This window comes from Poecilia mexicana, unplaced genomic scaffold, assembly GCF_051168715.1.
Source record: "Poecilia mexicana isolate PSO_F unplaced genomic scaffold, ASM5116871v1 scaffold_22, whole genome shotgun sequence".
Classification (NCBI taxonomy): Eukaryota; Metazoa; Chordata; class Actinopteri; order Cyprinodontiformes; family Poeciliidae; genus Poecilia; species Poecilia mexicana.
The window spans coordinates 3,179,443-3,205,534 of record NW_028263391.1 but is presented as its reverse complement, the minus strand read 5'-3'; the positions used below and the strand labels follow the sequence as shown (position 1 = coordinate 3,205,534).

The 26,092-nt window shown below is 39.6% G+C and overlaps 2 protein-coding genes across 5 annotated transcripts; both read right to left on the bottom strand.

The window, feature by feature from the left end:
* Positions 1-150: 150 nt before the first annotated feature.
* On the bottom strand, positions 151-16,517 carry jade1 (jade family PHD finger 1). Of its 3 annotated transcripts, XM_014995050.2 has the most exons (12): positions 16,351-16,517; positions 13,569-13,651; positions 12,721-12,858; positions 12,296-12,363; positions 9,287-9,444; positions 8,132-8,316; positions 6,645-6,856; positions 5,477-5,644; positions 5,239-5,355; positions 3,868-4,347; positions 2,210-2,327; positions 151-2,046 (listed from the first exon to the last, which is right to left on the bottom strand). In XM_014995050.2, the coding sequence occupies exons 1-12, from the start codon at positions 16,500-16,502 to the stop codon at positions 998-1,000; spliced, it is 2,928 nt and encodes a 975-aa protein (XP_014850536.2). In that variant the 5' UTR covers positions 16,503-16,517; the 3' UTR covers positions 151-997. The 3 variants fall into 3 exon arrangements, with proteins under 3 accessions (XP_014850536.2, XP_014850538.2, XP_087858446.1); XM_014995052.2 differs by lacking the exon at positions 12,721-12,858; XM_088002320.1 differs by lacking the exons at positions 12,721-12,858; positions 16,351-16,517 and adding an exon at positions 14,100-14,389.
* A 695-nt stretch (positions 16,518-17,212) lies between these two features.
* On the bottom strand, positions 17,213-24,314 carry asmt2 (acetylserotonin O-methyltransferase 2). 2 transcript variants are annotated; one of them, XM_014995056.2, is made up of 9 exons: positions 23,739-24,314; positions 23,458-23,545; positions 21,426-21,600; positions 20,899-21,028; positions 19,874-19,942; positions 19,670-19,788; positions 19,446-19,583; positions 18,505-18,627; positions 17,213-18,156 (listed from the first exon to the last, which is right to left on the bottom strand). In XM_014995056.2, exons 2-9 carry the CDS (start codon positions 23,536-23,538, stop codon positions 17,945-17,947), a joined length of 1,047 nt encoding a protein of 348 aa, XP_014850542.2. In that variant the 5' UTR covers positions 23,539-23,545; positions 23,739-24,314; the 3' UTR covers positions 17,213-17,944. The 2 variants fall into 2 exon arrangements, with proteins under 2 accessions (XP_014850542.2, XP_087858815.1); XM_088002689.1 differs by lacking the exon at positions 23,739-24,314 and having other exon boundaries at positions 23,458-23,700.
* Between the last annotated feature and the right edge of the window lie 1,778 nt (positions 24,315-26,092).

The following is a 26,092-nucleotide window of genomic DNA, read 5'->3' as shown; positions in this document are numbered from 1 at the left end:
ATAAGATCAGTGGATAATATCTGCTTCACATGTAAAAATCGACCGATCACCGATCTCCCAAAATTAAGGAAATCTGCACCAAAACAATCAGTGCATGAAGTTGTCTCAAAGTTCTGATTACCTTCTCAATCTTTAAACAATCATCACACATTTGTTTAAGAGTACTTTTTATTTCTCTTCAAAACAAGCCCCCTCACAAAAACTCCTTTTGCATAACAGTAGTACAGCAGCGGCCGAGGGTACAAAATGCTTCTGTCATTATTTTTCAGTGTAAAAATATCTCTTCTCGTGCCTCCCCCACCTGTGCCATCCTCTCGTAGTGCAAACGCTTCAAATAAAAGTTAGGCACATGATGGATACGATCGCAGTTCAATTACACTTAAGTGCTGATGACGTGTAAAACATCATTCTTTGATTTCCTCTGTAGGTTCCCAGTTCATACGGCGTGACGCCTGCAGCCTGGTGAGAGTAAATATTAAGAAAAGGGGCGGCTGGACTTCCTGGTTTTGGCTGTGAAGATTTGATGATTCCTGGTTAAAAGGAGAAAAAACAAAAGACCTACGGAGTTCTACTGGCTGACAGGATCAGGATTATATGTTGGAGCTGGACCGACTGAGTACAAGAGACTCAGTCGGCTTTAGTAATACTATGTTAAACACAAATGACATTGAAAGCTTATGGTCCCAAGCAACAATCACAACATCTTTCTAGTTGATGCTTTTGCTTGTATATATCTGAGCAAGCGATTTAAGTGGCAACTTGACAAGTTTCTACCTAAACAAAAAACAAACTCAATAAACTAACTAGCTCAAAATAAAGTCAAATATTTCCCAGTTTTACATTATAGTACAAATAAAAAATAAATATCAGCTCTGTTTATTTTTTTGTTTGTTTTTCCTTCCTCCATTTAGCCATTTTATGATTTCTAGACAAAATAAAGGTACAAAGAGTGACTGTCATTCGTTTCTGATTAGCGCAGTGTAGCTTATGCGCTCCATCAGGATGCTAGCACGCCGCGGCGGATAATGTCAGAGCCGTAGCGACGCCCCAGTGACGAGTCGCCCCTCAGCTCGTGGGAGTGGCACCGCTTGAGGCAGGGCTCCAGCTCGCCGTCGGCTGCCTTGGAGTCGGAGCTGTAGCCGTCGGCCTCCGGACCCGACCGGAGCCGTGTTCTGGGGTACGCCGACTCCGGCGAGTTGGTGAGCGGTCTGAGCAGCGGGTTGCTCGGCTCCAGCTCTGCCCGCTCCCTCAGCGTGGCACTCGGAGGCTTGTCGGCCCGCTTCGGGATCCGGAACTTCCCCCAGCCTTTGAGGTGTCCGGACGCCGAGCCGTTAGGGGCGTGGGAGCTGCCGTTGGTGGGTTTTCTGAGCCAGCTGTTGGCTTTGGAGTCTGAAACGGAGCTGGGTTTAAACTTAGTGTTGGGGGCCGCGTCCAGCGAAGCGCCGCTCCGTCTGGTCGTGGCATCGTCAAATAAATACTCGTCGGAGTCAGAGTTTCTGATGTCAACCAGCCGGATGGAGACGGTTTTATCCAGATGTTTGGAGCCGAACTTGTTCTTCAGCTGGCAGGGGAAGCTCTCGGAAATGTCGCTCCTCCTCTTCCTCCCTCGCTCCTCCGGCTCTGGATCTTGCTTGTGGTTTCCCAGTACTTCATTCTCCGGTGCCGGGGTTTCTCTTCTGGGGCCCTTCCTGCTCTCGGGCTTGTGCAACTTGACTGAGGCATGTTCCTGAATTACTTTCTGGAGCTTTAGGAAAGGCTTCTCCTTGCTCACTTCAAGCTGGTGGACTTTGGCATCACCTTTGGACTCTGTGGCCGGAGCCTCTTGGATTTGGGAGCATTTGCTATCTTTAATGTCCAGCAGGCTACAGGCATTGTCCTTCCTGTGAACGCTTGGAGAGTCCGACAGGCTTTTCCTCCTTTCCTGCTTTAGCGAACTTCGCTTGCTCTTCAGACCAGAGTTACTCCAGGAGGAGCCGGACTGGCTGCCGTCAGAGGAGAAGGAACCCAGAGAGAAGAGCCTCTCCAGGTCCTTAGCAGAGGGCTCACCTGGAATACAGAACCATGCACAGCTTCAGTGTGACTGTTAGCTTTTATCAGTTAAATATTTAGTTTTAGCTCAGTGGGAAGCACACAAACTGAATTCCACACACTTCCAGCTGACCAGCGGTCCTCTGCTGAGACTCTTGTGGATGTGTTGGAGAAGACTCACCGTTGAGCAGCTCGTGGTCCAGCAGGCGGACCTGGTGCTGGAATATCTGCTCCTGGACTTTACACAGCGAGCGCTTCATCTTCTCCCTCCGGGTCACCATGTAGGTCAGGTTACGCACCTACAGGAGGAGCAGCGACAGTCAGCGTTTCCACAGCATACACTCCCTCTTCTGAACGGACAGTAAGGTCAAGCTAACACACTGTTAAAGCTGCAGGACCTAGCTTTTATAAAAAATATGTTGGGGCTTTTTTTTTTTTGGTTTACATTTGTTTAAAAAAGAAAAAAAGTCTAGCCCGTTCCAGTGCTACTATTGCCATCTGTAGAAATGAACGGCTCTCGATAAAAGAAACAACCAATCAGAGCAAGGAGGAGGGTCTTGGCGCTGTCAATCAAGCTCATGAACAAGCTTTTCACACAAAAATGCTAAGTTGAGTTAGCATGGCCACAGATGGTAGCAGATAAACGGTTTTTCTGGAGTGGTTAGTTGTTTTTCTGACATCAGAACGTTTAGCAAAGCGTACACAGGCATGATTGACAACGTTAAGACCCGCCTTTAATCATCTTTTGAGATCCCTGACTCATTTCCTTTCAATGATAATCTTGGTTGAATCAAAATAATGTTAAACCCAACATGAGCTTTAGGGTTTATAGACCATGGTCCATGTGGACCACGATGGATTTGGCAATTTCCAAGTTAATAAAGATGCTAATGCTAACCATAAGATGTTAAGAGACTCCAACTCACACTGTGAAACGTCGCCCCTGATCCCACTATAAATAACACTGGCCAACAGCCAAGAAGTCTGGGGTTTTTCAACTGTTTTAGGGTCATTTTGATGAGATGAATCCAAAAATCACTTTGGTTTTGCTCAATCAGGTCAACCTTCTGAACTATGGAGCAACATGAGTATCAAAATGCATGACTTGTTCTGACATCTGGATCGGTTTCCTGAGAATCTGATCAACGAGTGATGAGCAGGAGGAGAGATTCCATCAGAACAGAAAAGAGACGGAGAATTTAGCACAATGAAGATGAAATGTTCAATTTACATGTACTTAATCTTAGTGTTTATTATTCAATTTATAGAAATCCAAGTTTGTAGCATTTAATTAATACATTTGATTAACAGCATTTTATTAATAATTTTTTGGATGAGAAATATGAATGGAAATGAACTGATAATGTCACAAAAATGTAATTTAGTCAGAAGATCAAATTTCTCTAAATAAATTCAGAATAAAAGCCTGACCTGATTGAGAAAAATGGATGTCATTTTTGGATCCTGTGGTGCAAAATAGTCACAATTCAGTTGAAAAAACAGAACTTCCTAAAATATTTTTTTGTATCCCAGTGTTATGAATGGCAGCCAACTGCAGGAAGGTTGGGCAGAAACATTGTAAATGCTGAAATCTGACTGCTTCCTGTCTGCTGTAAAATATTCCGTCACAAACAGAAAAGCAAAGCAGTTTTTTTTCTCTCTCTTCCTTTGGAGCTGCTGTCCCTTCTCAATCTAGTTTATAACTCACAAGGAACACGTCGTGCTGAAAAACTTGATTTATTTTCAGATGTTTCTGTGATACTTCCTCCCGTTTATAACCCCGCCTCTGCTGCCGCCGGCCACCCTGTGAGTCTTCGTCAGGAGCAAGTGGAGACCTACCCTCTCCAGGTCCTGCCTGAGGTGTGTGAAGAGCTGCAGGCGCCGCAGCAGCACCTCCTGCTCCCGCCGGGCCAGGCTCTCCTCCTCGTCCTTCTTGGGGGTGAGCAGCTGCTGGTTGAAGTTGGCTTTGCGCTTCAGCTTCCAGTACTGGTAGACGAAGTCCACCACCTCCGGCGCCAGCTTCAGGCTCTTGGCCACCTCCTCCACGTCCACAAACTGGTAGAACTCCTCCTCCATCTCCTGCAGCTTCAGCTTGCGGAGGTTGACCCTCTTCTCCTGGTCGCTGTTCGCCCGGCCCTTGCGGTCCCGTGTGCCCTCCTTCCCTTCGTCCTCCGCCGGGTCGCCCTGGAAACCGGAGTGTTTGGGGCAGTACGACTTGAACTTCACCTCGTCGTCCTCCGTGAGGATGGTGTTCATTTCCAGGTTGGCGTGGAGGCCGCAGGTCACGTGGAAGGCAGTCCTGCAGTTTTTTGCGGAGCACTGGAGAGCAAATGGCAATGAAACAGATTCAGACGGACTGATGCCAGAAGCTACATTCATTAAAGACAGCATTCATTCTGCAGCAAAACCATTGGCTCACTATATATAGATTGCATATTAAACAGATTCAAAACAGTGAAATATTTCAAGCTAGGGCTGAAATGATTAATCGTTATTAAAATAATCGTCGACTAATTTAGGAACTGATAGTTAACTGGAGCACAGACTCAACAGAAAGGCTATTTGCTGAAAGAACAACACACTCAGAGCAGTAACTAATCTAAAATTATACTATATAAATATATACACACTTTGCACTTAAGATAAAATAGAAACATTTGTCTGCACATATGTTCTACCCAGAACTCCTCTATGGCAGTTTTAGCTTCACCTGGTTCAAATTCTGTAAAATACAAAATGTCCCACTAAGATTCTTTTGCTACTCGGTTATTAATGGGTTAATCCAAAAAATAATAGATGAGCTCCACACTGTACTGATTTTATGTCAAGCAGAAAAGGCAGAGGATTTTTGTTTCAGCTGCAGATGATCAAGAGTTCGCAAAACAAAACAAAAAAAGCAATTTTAGACAACAAAATGTGTTTATTTTCGTATTTAAAAAACTAACTTGTTTATTCGGATCTTTAGTGTATTTCTAAAATTGTATCAAAAAATTTAATTGAAAAATTTACAGAACGCAGCAATGTTTTTATTTGATTAATCGTCAGAATAATCGATTACTAAAATAATCCTCCCTAATTCAAGGCTTTCATAATTTTGATGATTATGGTTCACAGTTAATGAATATGCAAAATTCAGTCTATGAGAAAATAAGAATATCACATAGTATGAATAAAAACTGCAGTCAGGCTGGTTGGGTTGGAGACGCCTACCTGGATGCAGGCTCCGGTCTTCTCCTTACACAGGCAGCAGATCAGAGCCCATCTGTTGCTGGGAATGTGGGACACATTGGTGATCGGCTCCATCTTCTCCGGATTCCCAATGCTCACCTGGAACGCACAGATACACACAACCACATGCGAGCACAAGTTTATATGAATAAAAAAGAAATAATTACAAAAAGACACCCCAGAAGATTAACAGAATAAGTAGGATTGATGGAGCTTTCACCTCTGGGATCCACAAGGCACAGCTGACATGAACCCACTTGGTTCCGCTGCGGGTCGGCTTCATGGCTCCGCCCTTCTTAGGACACACCTGGCACTTTGGGAGGATGCCGAGCGCGCAGATCCGACACAGCCAGCTGCCTTTTGGGACTTTCTGGATGCCGTAGCATGCCTGGTCAGAAACACGACCAGAAAACAGGGAGGAATTCAAAACACACACACACACACACACACACACACACACACACACACACACACACACGATTAAATCAAAATAAGATAAATATTTAGTTTATGGTAATGTTCACCAAAGCTGAAATAAAAGCTCCTCTGGGTGATAAAATAACTTCTCTAATGTTGCTAAAACTGTGAAGTTTTGACCATGAATACCTTCAGTATTGAGGTCATGTTTCAGATTCTGCTGTCTTTACAAAACAAACCAAATATATCCAGATTTCTTGGAAACATAAAAGCTCGTTAACAACAAATAAATGTACCAAAATTAAAATACATCTACCAGGATTTTTTAACAGAGTCCATCATTTCAAGGTGAAAAATGAGGAATGGCCTCTGTAAACATTTTACAACCAAATCTGAAAATCAAGGCCAGCTTTCAAAGAAATATGAGCGACACACCTTTTACATTTTAAATGTTCATTTGTAAAAAAAAAAAAAAAAGTAAGAACTATATGAAGTGGGCCTGGACGATATGGTTCTAAAATCTATCATGAGATAAGTGTTTTGTATCAATCGATTTAGATAATTATTGATTCGTTTTTGTTTTTGTTTAAATAAGTGACATAAAGCCAAACTAGAGGTGTGACGCTTCCTGTTTCATCCACGGCGTTGGTTTTTATTTTTTAGCAATTAGGACTGCTTACCTAGCTTACCTAGTTGCTAGGTAACCACAGAGTGAGGTAGCTGACCTTGCTTAGCTGGCCTAGAGATCGAGGGGCTAAAGCCTTTCTTCTGCCTACGTCTCCCAGAATGCTGTGCGGTTCTGGATCAGAGTTCAGTGACTATTCTATATATTGATTATTCTATCAGATGTATTATCTATCGATATCGATCATGTGTCTATTACTATATATTATTAATAATTTATTGTCCAGCCCTAATATAAACCTTGAGGTTGGACTCTGCCTTCAGTGGTTCCGGTGTTGACCTCTGACCTGGTGAACGCAGATGTTACACTTGTCGCAGAACACCATCTCGTTGTTGTCCTCTCCGTCCGGCGACTGACAAACGTCACACACCACGTCCTCGTCGTACTCGATGCCCAGCCCTTCCTCCGTCTCCATGGCGTGGGTCATGTTTTCGTGACAGCAGTGCTCAAACTCCTCCATGACTCTCTCCATGGTGTTCTCGTCCAGCGGCGGCACGGCTGCAAACAGCACCACATGCTGGTGAGAATCAGCTTCTCCTTGTTATGTGTGCGTCTCGGTTTTATTGGATGTCATGAAAGAAACGGAAACCCATCTAATAGACGGTGAGTTTCCAGCTGAAGGACGGGAGCAAGGTTCACCATCCATTACTGTAGAGTCTGGACTATAAACAAACCATTATCACCGGTTCTACGATAACCTAGGATATGGTTATTAACAAATAACCATAAAAGTGCTGCGTATGCATATGTTTGTGTTTGTTTCTCGGTAATTTATCGACTTTGACAAAAATTAGAACCTGTAAATCTGTAGCCGAAGAAAACTATATTTATATTACAGCATATCCAAATCCCAGCATAAAATCGATCCTTTCTGTGGAAACATTCAGATGTTCTCACAGTAGAAAAACAAAATGCAAATATATGAAGTTATTTTAGAATGCAAAAAAATAAAAGTGAGCAGCGTCAGAGCAGGATCGACACAATACTAAAATTTGATACTAATACTGAAACTAATAACATCCGATACTATTTTTGATGCAGTGGAAGCATTTTTTGAAGGAACAGGGTTCTTTATATTATGAGCAAAAATACAATTAATTATGTAAAATGATAACATTTTCAGTTGCTTATTTAGAGCAAAAACCAACAAGTAGGGAACAAGTCAACCCTTGTTTGGAAAAATATGTTTTAAAGATACGCTTAAAAACAGTCAAGATAACACTTAATAAAAATATTAATATAATTTAAGGAAGCGTGTTTTTTTGATCACACTTCCATAAATGTAATTTTACTACATTTTATTACACTGATCTCCAGCATGTGTTTCCATTAGTTAATTCACTATTTTTACTTGTAATTTTACTCATAAGGGACAAACAAAAACTGAGTGCAGACTAAAAATGAATTGTTTCCAATCAAGCATGGATGTGGTGCAGTAAAAATCAGGGTTAGTTTTTAGCTGCATCAGCCTTCAGTATCTTTACAAATAGACGGAGGAGTAATGGAGGTTTATTTTGTTGACTGAGTCGTCGGCAGATTAACATTTTCTTGTGATAATCGGTGAGCGGAGCGCTGCGAGGTTCAGGACTTCACCGAGGGGAGCTCAGACCGTCTCTGCAGCTAATGATTAACTAGATAGCGTTAGCTGACGTCATGTGGGAGGTTTGCTCTGTTACAGATGCATCAGCTTTACTGTTTGCTCAAATGTGAATCAGTCAGTTTTTGTTTTTTATATTATTGATCACATAGATTTCTGTGGAGTCCGCAGCTCACCCATCTGTGCAAACTCCTCGTTGATGATGTGCAGCCAGGCCACGTCTTCTTCGTTCAGGTCGTAGCGGCACATCCCATCCGCCAGCGTCCGGATGTCCACGTAGCCCAGCACCTCCGTGCCCGACGTTCGGATCAGCTTCTTAGGCCTGATGAACATCACCTCCTTCCCCTTCTCCGCCAGAACTCTGAGCAACAAACAACAAGTTATCTACCAACATGGAAAAGTGTGGAAAAACTATGTACACCCATGATATAGTAAAATGTTAAACAAAAATCCAGTTGGACTTGTTTTCTAATTCAAATTTGCTGAAAACACCAGGAGATGAAAGCAGAGTGAGCTTAAAAATAAAATCTATTATTTTTTATGCCAACTTATGTATTTTATTTTTTTGCTTTCCTTCTTTTCTAAAAAACAAATAATGAAAGAAAATATGATCAAATAATTGCTTTAATTTCAGTTATCCCTTCAGTGAGTTGTACGGCGGAGTATTAGCACCAACCTATGAGAAATTTTGCTCAATTTCAAGAATATAGTGATAAAAAAAACTTTTCAAATTTCAAGAAAAAGTTATTTTAATGAGAAACGTTTGGACAGTTATCAGGATCTGATGTGACCAACTCAGTTTGTGGTTCTTTGAAATGGACTCAGTTGTTTACAAAATGGTTTTAAAGTTCTGCTGCTCATAATAATTTGATGCTGACATGTTAAGAGATGAAGTATTTCTATTGATTATTATCTGTAAAACTTAAAAGTATAAGATGCTCAACATTCCTCATTTTAATTGTTACTTTTATAGTAGTTCTCATAAAATTACTGCTCTGTTCTCCTAATGTTATGGCTTTATCCTCGTAATTAAAAAAATAAAACTCTTAACCTGGCCCTAACAGTGTGTTATAGAGCTGGCCTGAAGTCAAAGTCCAAATAACCAGAAGCTGTAAAACATGCTTGTCAAACAAGATGGCGGCCCTGGCCGTGCTGACATCACTTTTAAATATGGAAACCCAAGGAGAGCATAGGTGGGGAAAAAATCCAGATTTTCCTAAAATTAAATCTTCAAAATCCAGTACTTTGGTAAACTGCTAAAATCGATTGATCGCCCAGCCCTAGACAGAAGATGACAGATAAACAGAGACTCCCAGCAGCAGTTTGCCTACCTGGTCACAGGCTGGGGAATGGACTGGGGGCTCACAGGGACCTGGACACCTTTCTCCCACTCCTGTCTCCATGGATCAGCCAAGACATAGTAATCCTCTGGATTCAGCTGGTACGAGTCGTGTAATTTCATAGCTGTGATGAAGTCTGTCCTAAAAACCTGCCAGACAGAAGGAGAATTATCACCTTGCATTTTAAAAACAGTTTTATCCAGCCCTGCTTTCCTCCTATAGACGCATTACAACATGACATCACGCCCCCCAGCTCCCTGTCAGAGGCCAAAAAGCTGATCGCCATCAACGATTATCATTGGTTATGTTGTCAACATAACGCGGTGAATCTTAAATGTATGTGTGATAGATAAAGGAAAAATTTTGTCTGAGGGCATCACAGTTCATCGGTCAGGAAAAAGTTTGAATAAAATTAAAAATAGCAAGGAAGAGGGAAGTAGATCAGTTATGCTAGCTTGACTTTGACAATTTTAACATGAAGATGTGCTGCAGAAATCAGTGTGTTTAGGTACAGTTAAAAAAGAAGGAAAGAAAAAAGTCGTATTCTCTGACAGACCATCAGTAGAGCAGATGTTTAAATTACTGTATTCAGACAATTTACTTACTAATAATCGCAACGTAAACATCGAGCCTGAAAACATGAAACTGAAACAGACTGAGTGTTATTTGTATGGTAAATGTTGCCACGATTTTTTCGTGTTGAATCTTGATGGAATTTAATCTCTGATCTATCGGCCACCTGAGCTGTCGACAGTCAGTTTCTATGGAAACGCATCTGTGTGTAGAATACGAGTGGTTTTCAGTTGTTCTTCTCTGCTTTTCTGCGTTATTTTCAATTTGTGGTGGTGTACTGCACTTTATTAATAACACCTAAATGTCCAGGTTTCATTTTGTTAACAATTGTTCTACCACAGCTGTGGACAGAAAATAAATGCATAGTCTTTTTGCCCTCCAGCATTATGCGCATGCATGAAATTTCCAGATGTAAGCAATAACATGCAACGTGTCTATAGTCCTCTGAGGTGTGACTATGTGAGCTGATTATAGTATTTAAAACTTGTTTATGTCTGCCTGTACCACTCTGAGCAAACCTAAAACCTCAAAACGGTTAAAAACTAAAGCCAAAGTGTTTGAATCCTGCGCTGTGTGGATTAACCAACCAGAACGCTGAAACGGGAGGAGCTATTGCTGTGCTTTAATCTAATTGGCTGGGGCTTGCAGGGAACTGACTACAGACTGTGGAGCAGATAACGGGAGAAATGTTTCCATGAGTGGGACCCTTCATCCCACTTATGGAAACCCTGGCCATACACCAGGACTCGCTAGACAATTACTATCTTAGATAGTGAGTCCTGGTGTATGGCCAGTAAAACCAGTGGAACAAAACAGAGTCTCATTTTACTGATGTTTCAATAAAGGGCATTAACAAACTATCCCATTTTGTCGAGTTACAACCACATATCTGTGGATTATTTTGGACCTTATGATAGAATTAGAATAAGTTATTAAAGTTTTTTACTAGTATAGGTCAGCAGATCAGCCAAGTTATAAAATGTAAATGGGTGCCTTTCACTGCACTGTGCCTGTCTACAGCAGCTGTGTCTGGTAGCTATTTATTCATTCTGTTTCCTAAATACTTTGAAGTTCAGCCACATTGGCTTTAGAGAATCCAGTGACTTTTTTAAAGCGTTAACAATGACTCAATAGGATTTAAGTCACATGATTATGCGTCATTCTAACACAGTGCAGAGGTTCCCAAACTTTTCCATGCTATCCATGCCAACAGCATTAGCTTTTGGGAGGAGCATTTGTTGTATTGTTTATCAATTATTGTGATCAGTTTCTCGTGTTAAGAATTTGAATTTATTGCTGTGTTGATAAATTCCAATTGATAAAAAAAGATAAGAATATATCTCTGTTCTATGAAAGCTTTAAAAAAATTTATTCAATTTAATACTATGATTTTAAAAAGTTTACTGTGATACAAATGACACTTTTTTTAAGTAACAGGCCTGATTTAAATGGAAATGTTTTCCAAAAGCAGTATTTGTGTTTGTAACACTATGCAGTCACAGGCATACGGTTACCTAAAAAAAGTAGTAAGAAATAGTTTATCATCAATTTCATTGTTATCACGATAGACCAAAAAGGCACTGTGATAAAATCCTAAGTCCATATCGCCCACCTACAGTGGGGAACCGCTTTGAAAACAGACAATGTTAGAAAGTATGTAACTTTTTAGAATGTTTTTTTTCTCACTTTTATTCACCATTCGATAATTATTAGTGAATAGTAAATATGTTCTGACTTTAGCTGGCTATGAGTTTGTAAGTATTTTTGCAGCAGAGTCCTCCTCAGCAGGCTGCCAGAAACTTGTTCATTTTGCGGTTGAAAAGCGAAGCAGCTTGATGAATTTGAAAGATGAGCATGACAAATAACATCTATAATCAGGATTTAAAACAGATTATATTTTATCATAACAAATTGTGATATATATATATATATATATATATATATATATATATATATATATATATATATATATATATATATATATATATATATATATATGTGTAAATTTATGTCTTACATTTCTTTCTAATCTTTCCTCCAGCTTTCTGAATCCTCCCTGCTGGAACTTTGAAAAACCCTGCTCTATTCTAAACCATGCTCCAGATGCATCTTCTCATTGACTCCTACCATCTTCCTGTACAGCATCATGGTGTCACTGTGTGGACGGTGTGCTCATGGAGGATAAGCAGTCCAAGTGTTTGTGCATTTAATTTCTATTTTGCTTTTGTCTGAGCAAAACAACTTCTTTCACATTTGTTGTGCAAACATGACTTCAACAATGGTTTCTTTGGAAAGATTTTTCCACTCTTTCTGCAGATTTCAAGCAGTTATTCATTACTTTTGTTGGTTTATTCCATAAAATACAATGAAATGTATGAATGTGAAAAGGCCCTGTTGGTTTGCTGCAACATGACCGAGCTGTCTTACCTCTGAGGGTTTCTGCCCGGTTCCCCTCCGGTGCTGCGATGAGTGCTGAGACCAGCAGGTAGAATTACCTGAAACATAACAAGGGTTTATTGGGTTGGAGGTTTTTCTGTTTGGAAAGCGTCTGGATTTCCTCCAGGACGGATCGAAGATGAGCCTCAGCGTCTGTTTGAGCAGCCAAAACACTTCAACTGATATCGCTGTTCTCAATTTGATCTCAACAACACTGATCTCTACGTTTGAACTTAAAAGACATGAGAGCGAAGAAAGCACTCTGATCAGTTGCAAACTGTTACAAATTATTCTGTATTCTCTGATAACAGAGGTAAATTGGTTTCCCTAACACAGCTAACAATAGAATAATAATAGAAAAAAAATCACAAGGTGTTGAACTGATTCACTGGAGCCTGCCTGCCTGCCTGCCTGACCTGCCAGGATGTCTTTAAAGGTCCAAACACGTGTCCTGTTCCTAGTCTGTCTCCTGCGTCTCACGCGGACGTTGTCCCTTCGCTTTGTTTTTACCAGTGTCCATTTCTTGTCCCTCTTTCTCTTTCTTTTCTTACATCCTGAATACGGAGTACAGACTTACTCTGACAGAAACATTCAAACCAGTAAAGTGGGTCCAAGATCAACAATGTAAAGGATACTTATGCCATTTCTGAAAGCTTAAGCAGAGGAAAACATGCACCAGCTGACAGATTCAGAATTACTGCAGCTCTTATGTGACTGTGGGTTCAGTAGAAATGTGTGTGTTCATGTGATGAGCCATGAGAGAGTTATGGCATAATGGATGTTTTTTGTGTGTGTGTAAATACCAGTTTCACATCGTTTACACAGAACACACCCAGGTGCTAAAAGTATATAATCTATTCTTTTATGGTTGTAACATTACATAGAAACGCATATGGAAGACGAGAAAACATGCATGAATGCATTAATCAATTAATCGCATGATGAATTAAAATGAGCCACATCATTTCCATTCTGATAATGAATATTATAACGTAACGCCTAATAGTCTATGCCTTAAACTGAGACTGATAAGAGGTAAAGTTTTAAGGATTTTTAAGACTCCAATGCTTGCTATGCAAGTGCTTTACTATTGTAAACATGCTATCTTCACTTACAGAAGAGGGAATAACTGCAAAGTACTAAATAATAATAATAAAAATTTGCACAAATGTACTTTTGAGCGAACAGCTGACACTGAGATGCAAAAGACAGCAGAACTGTAGCAGCTCTGTTCAGGTGATTCAGAGGAGGCAGGTTTTCTTACTTCCATTATCCGAGTCATCGCTGCTGCTGGGGTGTCTGCTTCTCTTCATGGTCTTCTGTCTGTGGAGCTCCGGCATCAGGACTCTGCACACAAAACCCACCATGTTAAGCTACAACAACACAGAGGACACTAAATAACACTTTCAAAATCTGAACAGACAAAAATCTGAAAAATTAAATATCCGTAAAAGCAACAAATATTTAAATTAAACACTTAAGGAGCAAATATTAGCAATGCAAAAGGGACCTGCATGCTGTTAGTACTCAACTAGGCTCCACGTCTGCGTTAGTTTTCAATGGATAGTAAGTGATATTACGCAACATTGCAAGGCATCAAAATGTCAACAACTGGATGCTTCCAGAAGCCTCGCAGAGGAGTTCCAGCAGCGCTAACGCCACCCCTCGGTGTATAATCACACTTCTACTTACTGAAGGTAGACATTTTAACATAGGAACGTAAAATGGGGCGACACTAAAAACAAGCATCACATGTTTCCTTGGAGATTATACGGCGTCACGAATGTTTACACACCAAGGTAACTTTCCACACGTTTCCCCGCGCGACATAAACAGCGCAGCGCCGCACTGGGTTATGAACCCAACGTAACGTCACATAGTCGGTAAAAAACAAAAATCACCATTGACTCATATGGCCCGAAAGGTGGAAAAATACCAGGGGGGGTTGCCCAGCGAGGAAAGGTGCTAACCCTAAATTAGCATGCTAGGCTACAGAAGCTAGCTCCGGTTTGTGTGACGCCCCTTCGTCCCTGCACGCACGCAGCACAACCGATGCTGAAGTTGGCCTCCGATTCGGAGACTCTGGTCTAAAGCGCTTCATTTAAAACCTCTAGATTAAAATCTGATTCGATACAGTTCAGAATCTAAAACATCTAGGATGATCAAACTTGAACTATCATTACATGATAAAAATTGTAAATATACAATTTGTGAAATATGAAAACAGAGAGTCTATCTCAGATACAAACCGCCTCAGGAGGAGATTCTCCCTGCCCACAGCCATCACCATCTGTATCTCTGAAGAATCTTGAATTAATTTGAGTTACAACAACAATTAGTTTCCCTTTTGGATCAATGAAATATTTTTGAATTTGCATTGAAAACTACACTACTTACAAACACCAAACAGGAGCACAATTCTGCACGCTCCATAAAATGCAGCTTGTGATCTTTCAAACCTTCACTTCGTGTGGAAAATTTAAAAAAGGCTCTTGTTTGTTTGTTTGCTTGAGAACACATCAGAATGGTTTCATCTGAACTACATTGTAAACATTTAACCAGGACAGAAAAATAATCCACACAATTTACAGATTCAATAAAATATTTTGGGGAATTTAAGAAGTCACATTTTAATTTGTCAAAATTTTTTTTTAAAAATTAATAGGCGTTTTTCTGTGGCTTCACAGGCTCATCAGTAACACTTAGCTATTAATTACTCTATAAAAATTAAGGAAAAGATAAAATACAATTTTTTAGGAACCTTTATTTTAAAAAATGGAACCCTAACAAAAGTTTTTCAATATTTAACCACCTTAAATTGGGTCCTGCTTAAAATGAAATTAATGATAAGTAATTTAATTAGTTCTATAAAGTAGTGGCTGTGATTTGTGGTTTTAAGACATTTCAGCTCAGCCACTGACTAACACTGAAACCAAAAATATTTTATAGCATCTATCATTACCAACATTGGGATAGAATAACTATCCAGGAGGTCTAAGAGAAAATAGAAACAAAAAGCACTCCAAAAATGACTAATTCCCTGTTTTCACAAATTTAATAAAGGTTATACGAGTTTGAACATTAACTATTCTGAGTATTTCAGGACTCCAGTGTATCCTGGTTTGATAAACCCATCAGAATAATCCTTTAGTAAAGTGCAGAATATAAAGATTCGAACCGGATGCTAGCTTCAGTTCTGTGATGGTGCCAATGTAACTGGCAGCTACATATAGTAAACATCTGCGTTCTACTTGGTATAACTTCATCTGGCATGCGAAGAGAACATTTGTGAACATTAATACTATTATGGGGGTCACTTTTACGCCATCCACATGTGTTAGTTTTAAGCGGAAAATAAATACTGTCGAATACCAGCTTGGTTGCTTTTTCCCCATACCGTTATGCAACATAAGGGCCCACCCACACCCGGTGCATCAAGTGGAAATATCTTTAGGCTTACTATGTTTTTCTAATTAAATGCATACACAGTGAGTTAAACTATATCATAATCTACATATGACATACAACAAACCGCTTCTAATTACGAACGTTTTCAAGAGCGAAAACAAAATTCAGCTGGTGCTGCGTGTTAGCAACCGAAGCTAGCTCGTTAGCAGGAGGCTAACAAACGTCAGTTCCAACGCTGTTAGCAGCCAGCCACTGCCACTAGCATAGCTTCCACGGTGCCCCTCATTAAAAAACAAAAACAAGCCTCCTATCCGTCAAAGGTTAGGGGTCAAACTTGCACTCAAACATGTTTCTCTAAAGTTAAAATGTGCATATGAATTATGGGTATTCGTTAAAGTAAAGCCAGGGTTTCGTTATTTGTGTGGTTATAAAAGCGGGTTACAGTAAGGTGTGTTTATCGAAGATGAACTGGCTGAGGTTAATCTTTGGCGCCATTTTAAATGACGACGTCGCGTTTTCCTAGCGGACTGCTCATGCGACCATAACAGAAATATAAACTCAGCTAAATGCCCCGATATAAACATGTTTAACAAATGCACGCAGGTTGATATAGTTTACAAAAATAGCACGGTACATACAGAACACGTCCGAGGGATGCAAGCCGGTGTTTGAGTTTGATGTGAAGCGCAGTTTTTGCCTTGAGTTCCGCTTGACCCGCATTCCACATACACAAACACAGAGCAGCGGCGCCCGGGGAGGAGGTTACCCAGCACGGGCTGCAGGAGGGCATGTTCACCGCATGATGGCAGCAGAATCCCTTGAACCACTCTCAATCCATCAGATTTCAGGATTAACTCAGGTAATCAACTCCTTAAATTTTAACCCCCGATTCACAGTGAATCGGGGGTTAAATATTTTAAAGCCCTCATCTGCCGAATCCTGATGTAGTGTGGATACATTTAATTTGAGCATTATTCTTTCATATGTGTGTGTGTATGACACTTATTTTTTGCGTAACACAGATCTATCCTTATATGGCAAGCATCTCAATTAAAGGGAGAGACCACAAATCAAAAACACAAGAACCTCTCACAATGTCATATGTATAGCCAGAATAACAGAACAGTTCACATGATTTAGTTCACTTGATTGAAGATTTTCAGCTCATTTCCAGAACTAGAAGTAATTCATGTTAACTCCAAATGTTTTCACGCTGAACTATGAACATGAAGTGGTTTATTTCAAGCTGGCTGAACTGAACTAATACGTTATTGTTAAAGATGAACTGGCAAAACAGGCAATAATTTACTAAGTTCACAACAGAAACTTCATACGACAGCTATAAACTGTGAAATGAGATCCATTACTGATTCAAATAATTAGACAAAATTATAAGCATATAAATTACTAAACTATGAAGAAATTGAAAATAAAACAATGTTTTTGAGTACCATAATATAGAAAACTAAGACAGAATACATAGAGACAGTCACCACAGGATTGTTAACACTTTTCTTTTTAATTAAACCAAAATTATAAAGGGAAATTTACAATGTATATCACAGCTTTCTTTCATTTCTAGAGGAGCAACTGCAGGACAGAAACAGTTTTGGAGTACAATATGCTGATGTAGAACGGACAATATTTGTGACCCATCTGTTGATTTTTCTAATGCAGACTCGAACCACTGATACACAAACTGAATTCATCTCCACTCCTGAAATGTTTTATAACCTTCTATTCAACATGAACACCCATCTGCAGCTATTTTGAAGCCGAGCCACTGTAGACAGTCTTTAAACGTAGGTAAGTTTGTTCAGTCATTTAAGGATTTGCACCACATTTTACAAAGCAGCACCAGGATAAAGGGACCAAACAGCTGAGTAGAACCAGAAATGCACCACCAAGAGGCTGGTAAACAGTGTCACAGTGATGAATAATCGGAAATTATTTTCTGAACAAACAATCGACTATATGAGGAACTTGATTAATGTGCAGATTAAGAAGGAGCCAGGCAGCATCACAGTGAACAGGAAGTGGATCACAGAATGTGAGAAGGTTGAACTATGACCCAAATCCAAGAGCTGAGTGAACAAGATTTCTTTTGACAAAGGTTCAAGTTTTACGTTTGTGTCTCCTAACCCCCAACAAAACATCTCATTATTTTAAATCAAGATTTTAAATCAGTGCTCTCATCATTTCCCTGTCGGGACACGCGGAGTGCTTTCGTGCTCATCTGACGGCCAAGATGGCATCGTAGGACTTCCCGGTCCGGCAGACTTGGACGTTGCAGAAGCCCGACTTGTTGAGCATGTGAGTGTATTCGGACGGGGTGCGCTCCCTGCCCTGCGTCTGCACCAGCATGTTGAGGGAGAAGATCTGCGCCATAATGGGCCCTCGTCTGTTTTCAAACAGCAGCGCCTCCACCAGCAGGACGCCCCCACCTGGTGGGAGGACAACAAAACGCACTGAGTTGATCACAACTGTTCTATTTAAATGACACCAGACTTATGTAACTCGTGTTATTGGTACTGTGAACCGATTGTAGTTTTCTGGCCGACCATCGATATTTTAAAGCCCTCATCTGCCGACTCCGATTCAAGCAGATATACTTTTTTTTTTTAACTCAGAAGTTGCAAAATATAGCACTAAAGTCTCTAAATTGGCAACATTGTTACCCACACATGTGCAGCAGTGTTAAATATTGACCGATCTCCCAAAATTAAGAAAATCAGAGACGATTTATCGGCCAGCCAATGTATGGGGATGCCCTTAGTTACGGGGGAACTCACCCGGCTTACAAGTCTCATAGATCTTCTTCAGCAGCGCCAGGCACTTCTCTTCAGGCCAGTCATGAATGACTCTGGCCAACACATACAAGTCTGCACCAGGAATTTCATCGCTGAAGAAATCTCCTGCATGCAGAGAAGGGAACAAATCAAAGCAGATTATTAGTTCTGCTTTTCTCTTTTCTTCCTTCTTTAGTATGTCTTGTACAGTTACACAAAATGTATTTTGTCACCAAATATTTCTGACTGGACATACTATAAAAACCATCCAGAACATGTTAACATTGTAACATATTGTATGTGTTGCATATTTTTTTCACATATTTTCTGCTAGTTTGTGTCACTTAGGTGTTTTTTTACAGCCTTAAGAAAAAAAGAGAAAAAGAAGGGAAGAAGATGGAGACCACATCTTCTAGAATATTCTCAGCTTCCCCAGGTAAGAGTAATAAGTTGAGTTTCTGTAATACAATTATTAAGGTTTATTTAGTCTTGACGGTTTTCTTGTGCTATGACACAGCAGTACAGTAAAGCATATATTTGCCATTAAAATAAGCACAAGTTAGCTAGCTAAGTTTTGTTTAGCTTAGGATGGACAATCCATTCTAGCTAGTTAGCTAACTTTCAACTAGCTAGCTAGGGTGGATCTAGAATTTTCTAAACTGGTTTTTGGATTAGTGTGGGGTTCACTTTAGCTGTCTTTCTCAATTTCAAAATCCATTTTATAAAGTACTATTTTAAATATTTGGCTTCCAAGATGTTTTTGTCTACCACACATTCCTATTCATGTCTCAGGAAACTTTTATTTAAATGCATTGCTTATGTTGAGATATTATATGCTATGTTAAAAAAAATATATATATAGTAGATAAAAAAATAAAAATAAAATTGAACACTTCAACCCAGAGAGTGTTAAAGGGTCAATAATGATCAATAATCTGCTTTACCTGATTGAAATGTAACGCCACTGTCCTCCTGTTTGAAATGTTTCTGAGCCGCTTCCACCACCTGCGGCAGGTCAAACACGGTGACGGACGAGGCGGGATACGCTCTCGCCATTTCATTGGCCAGAGCACCAGTGCAACCTGGGAGTTTTTGAAGACACAGCACAGATTTTTACAGCCACCTACAATGCAGCAGGCGGTGAGAGTGGACGGCCATGGGTCCTCACCTCCCAGATCAACAACCTTCTGGAAGCGAGAGAGGTCGAACGCCGTCACAACGTCGTGTCCGTCCAGAACCCAGTGACAGCTCATGATCCCCATGAATTTCAGCATCTCCTCCTCAGACCTGGGAGGGAGTCATTCTATAGTTACCAACAAACTGGTACCTGGTAAACCAGTGAAGCATTTTAAGCAATCAGATGAGCACCAACCTGTAAATAGCTTGGAAAAAGTGGCCAGATGGAAGACCAAAGGTCTTTTCGTACTGGTTCCTCCCCTCCCTGCAGAACATGAAGCTTGAATGCGTTTCATTCTCCCTGGCTCGCAAAAGTATTCACACCCCATGAACTTTTTCACATTTTGTCAGTCTACAACCACATGCTTTAATTTAAACCCAATTCTTCCCAAAATAAAGGTTTGGAACCCAGTGGGGGTCAGGAGTCAACAAGTATGGGCTCTATTCAATTTGCTTTTTGCAACTAAGTAAAATGTATTGTCAAGTAGATTTAGCATTAAACATTGGATACAAATTTATAAAATAGATTAGCTGTTAAGGAGGTTATTGTATACATGAGTGTTTTTGGTTTTTGATTCTGTTTTATCATGTTATCCATGAAATCAGTTGCCCTAGATTTCTGTTTTATTAAATAACCAATTTGTCCTGATAACAAATTTTACTAGACAATATATTTTCCTTTCAATTATTACGATAAGCAATAATATTGTTAATTTGAGACCACTTTCAAGTAATATTTTGATAATGCCATAGTATTGTAACGTCGCCCTTTCAAAGAGCAAAAAATTAAAGTTTTGTAATAATTTAAAAAAAACACCACTTAGCACTGGAGCTGGAATATATTTTAAACATCCAAAATAACGAACAGCAAAAAAAAAAGAAAAGAAAATCAATAAAACCAATAAATAAAATAAATATAAAACACACACAAACAAATCTATAATTACAATGGATTATGATGTCTCTGTAAAGAAAATTACTCTTATCATGAGAATGGAAATGATCGAGCTCTTTTTAATGTATCATGCGCAACACTTTTCAGATTTTTATTTGTAGATTTCCTTTCATTTAATTTATCTAACATCCCAATAAAACAGAATAAAGTTTGTGGCTGAGCCAAGACAAAATGCGTGAAACTGCATGTGACAGGAATTCTTTTGCCTGGTTTTCCCTTCTCCTGCTCTCACAGATGCTTATGTGACGCAGCAGCGGCCCACTGACCTGATGGCGTCCACCAGGTTGTTCCACAGCGGGTAGACGGTCTGGGAGCGGTAGATGATCATATCGTGAAGAGATTTGGCGCTGCCTTTGGCCAGGTAAAGGTTAGCTACGTCTGTGCTGCTGTACAGAGCTGGGTTAACACACAAAGTCACACAGAAAGTTCCAGACCTGCTGCTGAACAGAACCAAACTCAGACGGAGAGTCAAGCTAAAGCTCAGCATGTTTACAGCAGGCTAAAATTTTGTTTTTCACTTTGAGAATGAAACCATAATATTAGAAGAAATAAGAAACATTGTATTAACCAGAATAAAGTTATAATAAAATGAAAATGAGGACATAATATTACCAGAATAAAGTTATAATATTACTTATTATAATAAAAAAAATATATCATGTTTTAAATATCGGCATCAAATTATTATCAGTGACTTTGAAACGATTACGCAAATGACTTTGTCTATTTTAAATATAATAATAGTGACATTAAAATTAAGTTGTCGGTTATTGGAGGTCTTCCCGTTCCTCACCCGTCCCTTGGGCCATCTCCACCTCCAGGATCTCGATGCCCACCAGGGCGTCCAGCAGCCGCTCCATCCCGTCCATGCTGGTGCCCAGTTCCTGCGCCACGTGTTGAGCACTCAGGGCGTCCTGGGACTTCAGCAGGAGGTCGAAGACGCCGAGCTCACAGGCTGAGAATATCATCTGAGGTCACAGACGTAGAGTTCACATCACCTTTTTGTTGCTTCATGTTCAGGAATACAACCAAGTATTTACCTTTCCTCTCAGCCAGTTACGGTTACCGAAAACACTCGATACCGAAAAAGTGATGAGGGATTTATTCTTAGATTTCTATTTATAGCATCCTTCAGATTCAGTCTTTGTTCATCTTTTTCTAAACAGTAGTTTCCAGACCTGGTGGAACTGAGTCACACAGCAAAGTAGATCAAAAGTATCAGATAAAAAAAAAAAATCATCCAATAAAAGTAAAACTCCTAGGCAGTGCCACAGATGAGACACTATGGTTTAAACAAATCAGCAATATCATTACTGAAATGGGTAGAGGTTCAGCAACGTTGTGGGAAAAATAACCGATGACTTTCCATTAAAGATGGATTAAAAATACTCACTACTTGTGTTTTTCAGAAATATTGTTTATAAAAGAATATCTGCGATATTATTTCTAAATATAAATCAGAGTTTCTGTTTGTGTGTTATCAGCCTGGAGGGTAACCAGGCTTTACTTCCCCCCACACCCCACCAGGCTAAGTGTTGTTTGTTTATTTTAAACAGAGTTTTTTTTTATACATCAATAACAGTGACAGTAAGGACGAATTAAGCTAGGTTTGTAGCTGAATGAGTGAACTGGGTGCTCAGGGTGGGGGGTGCACCAATTGCGCCGTCCCTGCGCCTGCCCGTTAGCCTCACATGCTGTCATTTCTACATAATATTTCCTCCAAATTATTGTCACTTTTTACATTTTTTTTAACACAAAAACATGGTGGGCTGCCCAACAGCGCCCCCTACCACTAGGCGTAGCAAGTGTTCTGGGGGAAACCCTGTATTGTTTAGCCGAAAGACACATTGACATTTGACGAAGCATGCTACAAAAATGGGATGCATTTTGCCAAAAAGTTAGAACTCGCACAAAAAAGAACTGTTCCATGGTGCGCAACTCTGGAATTTAAAGCCAACTGGTATTATATATAACTATAGTAATGATGTGAAACTACAGATAAAACAATGACTTTAGTAATCTGTAAACAATGCAAGTTCCTGGTTGTGAACTGATTAAATGACACTATAGTTTAGCCTAAAATTACATATATTCTGCCATGTTGTCATTTTTTATTGTTGCCATTCTTTTCCCTGTTGAACTTCTAAACACTGTGTAAGAACAGCGGCAGCATTCCTGCAGCTAAATCCTAAACGGACCCTAAATAAACTAAACTAAACGCACCTTTTTAGCTCTAACCACAAGTCTTCTATTAGACTGAGGTCAAACGATTGAGCTGGACACTACAACCTGTTGACTTTGTTGACCTTAAGTCTGTTTATAACTAATCTGGTAGTGGTTAGGGTAATTGATCAGTCAGTAGACTCAATTGCGCACAAACTTTAACATCCTATCCAGAGGAAGTTACAGCATCCCTCCAAAAAGGATGCAGCTCCCCCCCCTCCAGCCCAGATGCTGCCCTGGGCAGTTGCCCATGTCGCCTGTACCAGAAACTGCCACTGATCCTGGCTAATGTTTCCCTTTTTTTCTCTCCAATGTTTTTTATTTTTATTTTTTAAGTTTTTATGATTTCTTCCTCAGTGAATGGCTGTTTAGTCCAGTCTTACAGAATGTTTCTCTGAAGATGCTGGAACCTTTACCAGCCTCAGGTGGTCTATGCATGATCTATTTTAATTTAACTTTAAGGTTCTTTATGTTAATATTTGCCCAGTGGAATAAAAACGTAAAACATCATGCATTGTAAATAAAGTGTCTGAAAATGTCTGAGTGCTCTGATTGCAGCACATCGAACGGTGACGTGTTTACCCATCACGCTGTGATTTTACCTTTGACACCCTGAAGCCGTTGAAATACTCCAGAAGTTTGAATGGGTAGTCCAGTTCACTCTGAGAGAGATGTTCTGCCATTGCTGCCCTAATGAAGGAGAGACACACAAAGACTGTCTGTCTACCCGGGGGGAAGCAGGAGAAACAAAAAAAAAAACAACACACACACACACACACACACACACACACACACACACACACACACACACACACACACACACACACACACACACACATATGCACAAAACAAACCACACTAATCATTATTATTTATCACTTACCAAAAGAAATTTCCCAAGCTGACGTTATTTTGAGGGGAAAATTGTAGCCGCTGTTATCATAGAATAATAATCAAGTCCCGTAGTTTGGCTGAAAACGGGCAAGATGTCGGAGCTGGTGCAGCAGCCGGGAGGAAACAGGTGGCGAGTAAATAATTAGAGATGGAGGAGAGTCATTCCTGCTCCGGAGCCTGCTGAAAGTTACCCAGAAAGCCGCGTTGGCTTTATAAAGCGGTGATGGTCGACGTGCTTTGGTTAGAAGTCGAACACGGACTCCCATAGTCAGTGCAGTGCCGGGTTTAACCGGAGCAGAGGGGAGGGCGCTGTGGAGCTGTGGTTGGTGATTAAGCTATGACCTCTCAGAACTACTTTTTTTGTTGAGAAAGGACGAATCAGTGTATGGAATCCCCAAAGAGCCAAAAAAAAAAAAATTAACCATATTTACACACAAATAAATTCAAATTTAAACTGCAAACAGATAAAAACATTGAATATTCACAATTTCTAGAAATATACCATCTACCCTGACAAAAAATAAAAATGTTGCTGATGCTTTTAAAAAGTCAGAAACAATTTTTGGAAACACCTAGTAATCTTCTCTTTTTTTCCCAGTATGATAATAAATACAGTCTTTTTCTACAGTCTTTTTTTCTAATTAGAAAAAAAAACCATTGACAATAGAAGTGTGAATATTTAATATTTTCCTTAAACTTTGAGTATTATACTCACACTTATTATTTTCATTTCTTTAGTTACAAATTCAATCTATTTGGTTTCACAATCCTCCTCTACGAGTTGTAGGATTAGGTGAAAGTTTAGAAAGATTCTGTCGTTGAGATTATTCAGAATTTGGCTCAACTTGTGCAGGAAAATCATCTTTTGCTTCTGGCTCTGTTGAAAGTACCATGGCAACCAGATGGCGACGATTTCGCCTAAAAGACCCACGATGCGGTTGGAGTAGAATGATGGATAATCGGCGCTCCACTCGCTCCTGTTGTCTGCGGAGAACTCTTGGTCTGTAGAGCAAGCCAAACATCTCTGCATCTTTTATCTTTATCTCCTTTTGTTTTTGAGCAATAATTTTACTGTTAGGAACAGAGCTGTTAGACAGTGTAAAAAAACATATGTAATCTGTATGGCATTGGCAAATATCGGTTATCTGTCCAAATTTTCATATTGGTGCATTCCTAATAGGTTGTAAAACCGTTGTTGAGAAGCAGCCCAAATGCAATAGCTAAATAACTAATATAACTTTCCAATTAATATTAAATGTTTAATGATGGATAACTGAGACTAAAACAAATAGACTTACATATATTTCCAATTTGTGAAACATTCAGAATAGGAGACCAAGCAACACGTCTTCCAGTTAATGGCTGTTTATTGTGGCGCAAGTTACTTCACATAACAGGATCATAACTATCATGATCTGGCTTTCCTATGTTGTAGTTTAGCTTTTGAAGAATTTAAATCCTTATAGATGTAATTTATTCTGCTGAAAACCAAATTTGCCATCCTAAGCAGCTAAACGGAAACAGAAGTTAGCGTCTTATGTTACTAATTAATAGCAAGGCTATCTTGAAGGTGCTCAAGTGGAAAGAAAGGACAGACACCTTGACTTGAAATGCTGGCTACCTTAAACATCATATACCGATGTTTACTAATGTTCAACACTCTGCAGGTTAGTTTCTCCAACAATCTAATTGGCAACAATAGAACTGAATATGGCCATAATAAGAATCGTCAATATTTTTGCAGGCAGCCACTGTGATATGTGACAGAAATTATTAAAAAGTTAGAACTGGTAATATCCTGATAGTCTTTGTCATATTATTTACATGCTGCTGATATTATTTACACATTAAAATACTTTGATCACTTCATAGTTTCTACACTCAAATGTGGAGAATACAACTTAATCTACATGCCCCACTTTATCTGAGCAGAACTTCATAAAAGTTTTTGTTTTTTTAGTAGCGTATGAATTGTAATGTTACCCAGCTCATTTAGCTTTATTCGTGTATTTAAATTAAATGTTTACTAGACAAATGAACTTGTCTCCTGTATTTGCAATAAAAAAAGACAAGTCAAATAGAAAATATCAGGTGTCATTAACCTATAGTCAGTATAACAACTGTCTTGATATACTACTATTATTATTAGAAACGTATGAATTTAGTTTGTTTCCTAATTTAATCTAAGAGCTACATTTTAAGCATGTCGCTCTAGACAAGAAGCCATTTTTTTTTTTTGCAATGCAATTTTAACAATAATGGCTTGTGGGTACAAGAAAACCTCAAGTTCTGTGTGTCAGGGAACTAAAATATCACATTAGACCAGGTGCTGGTGTACCTTTT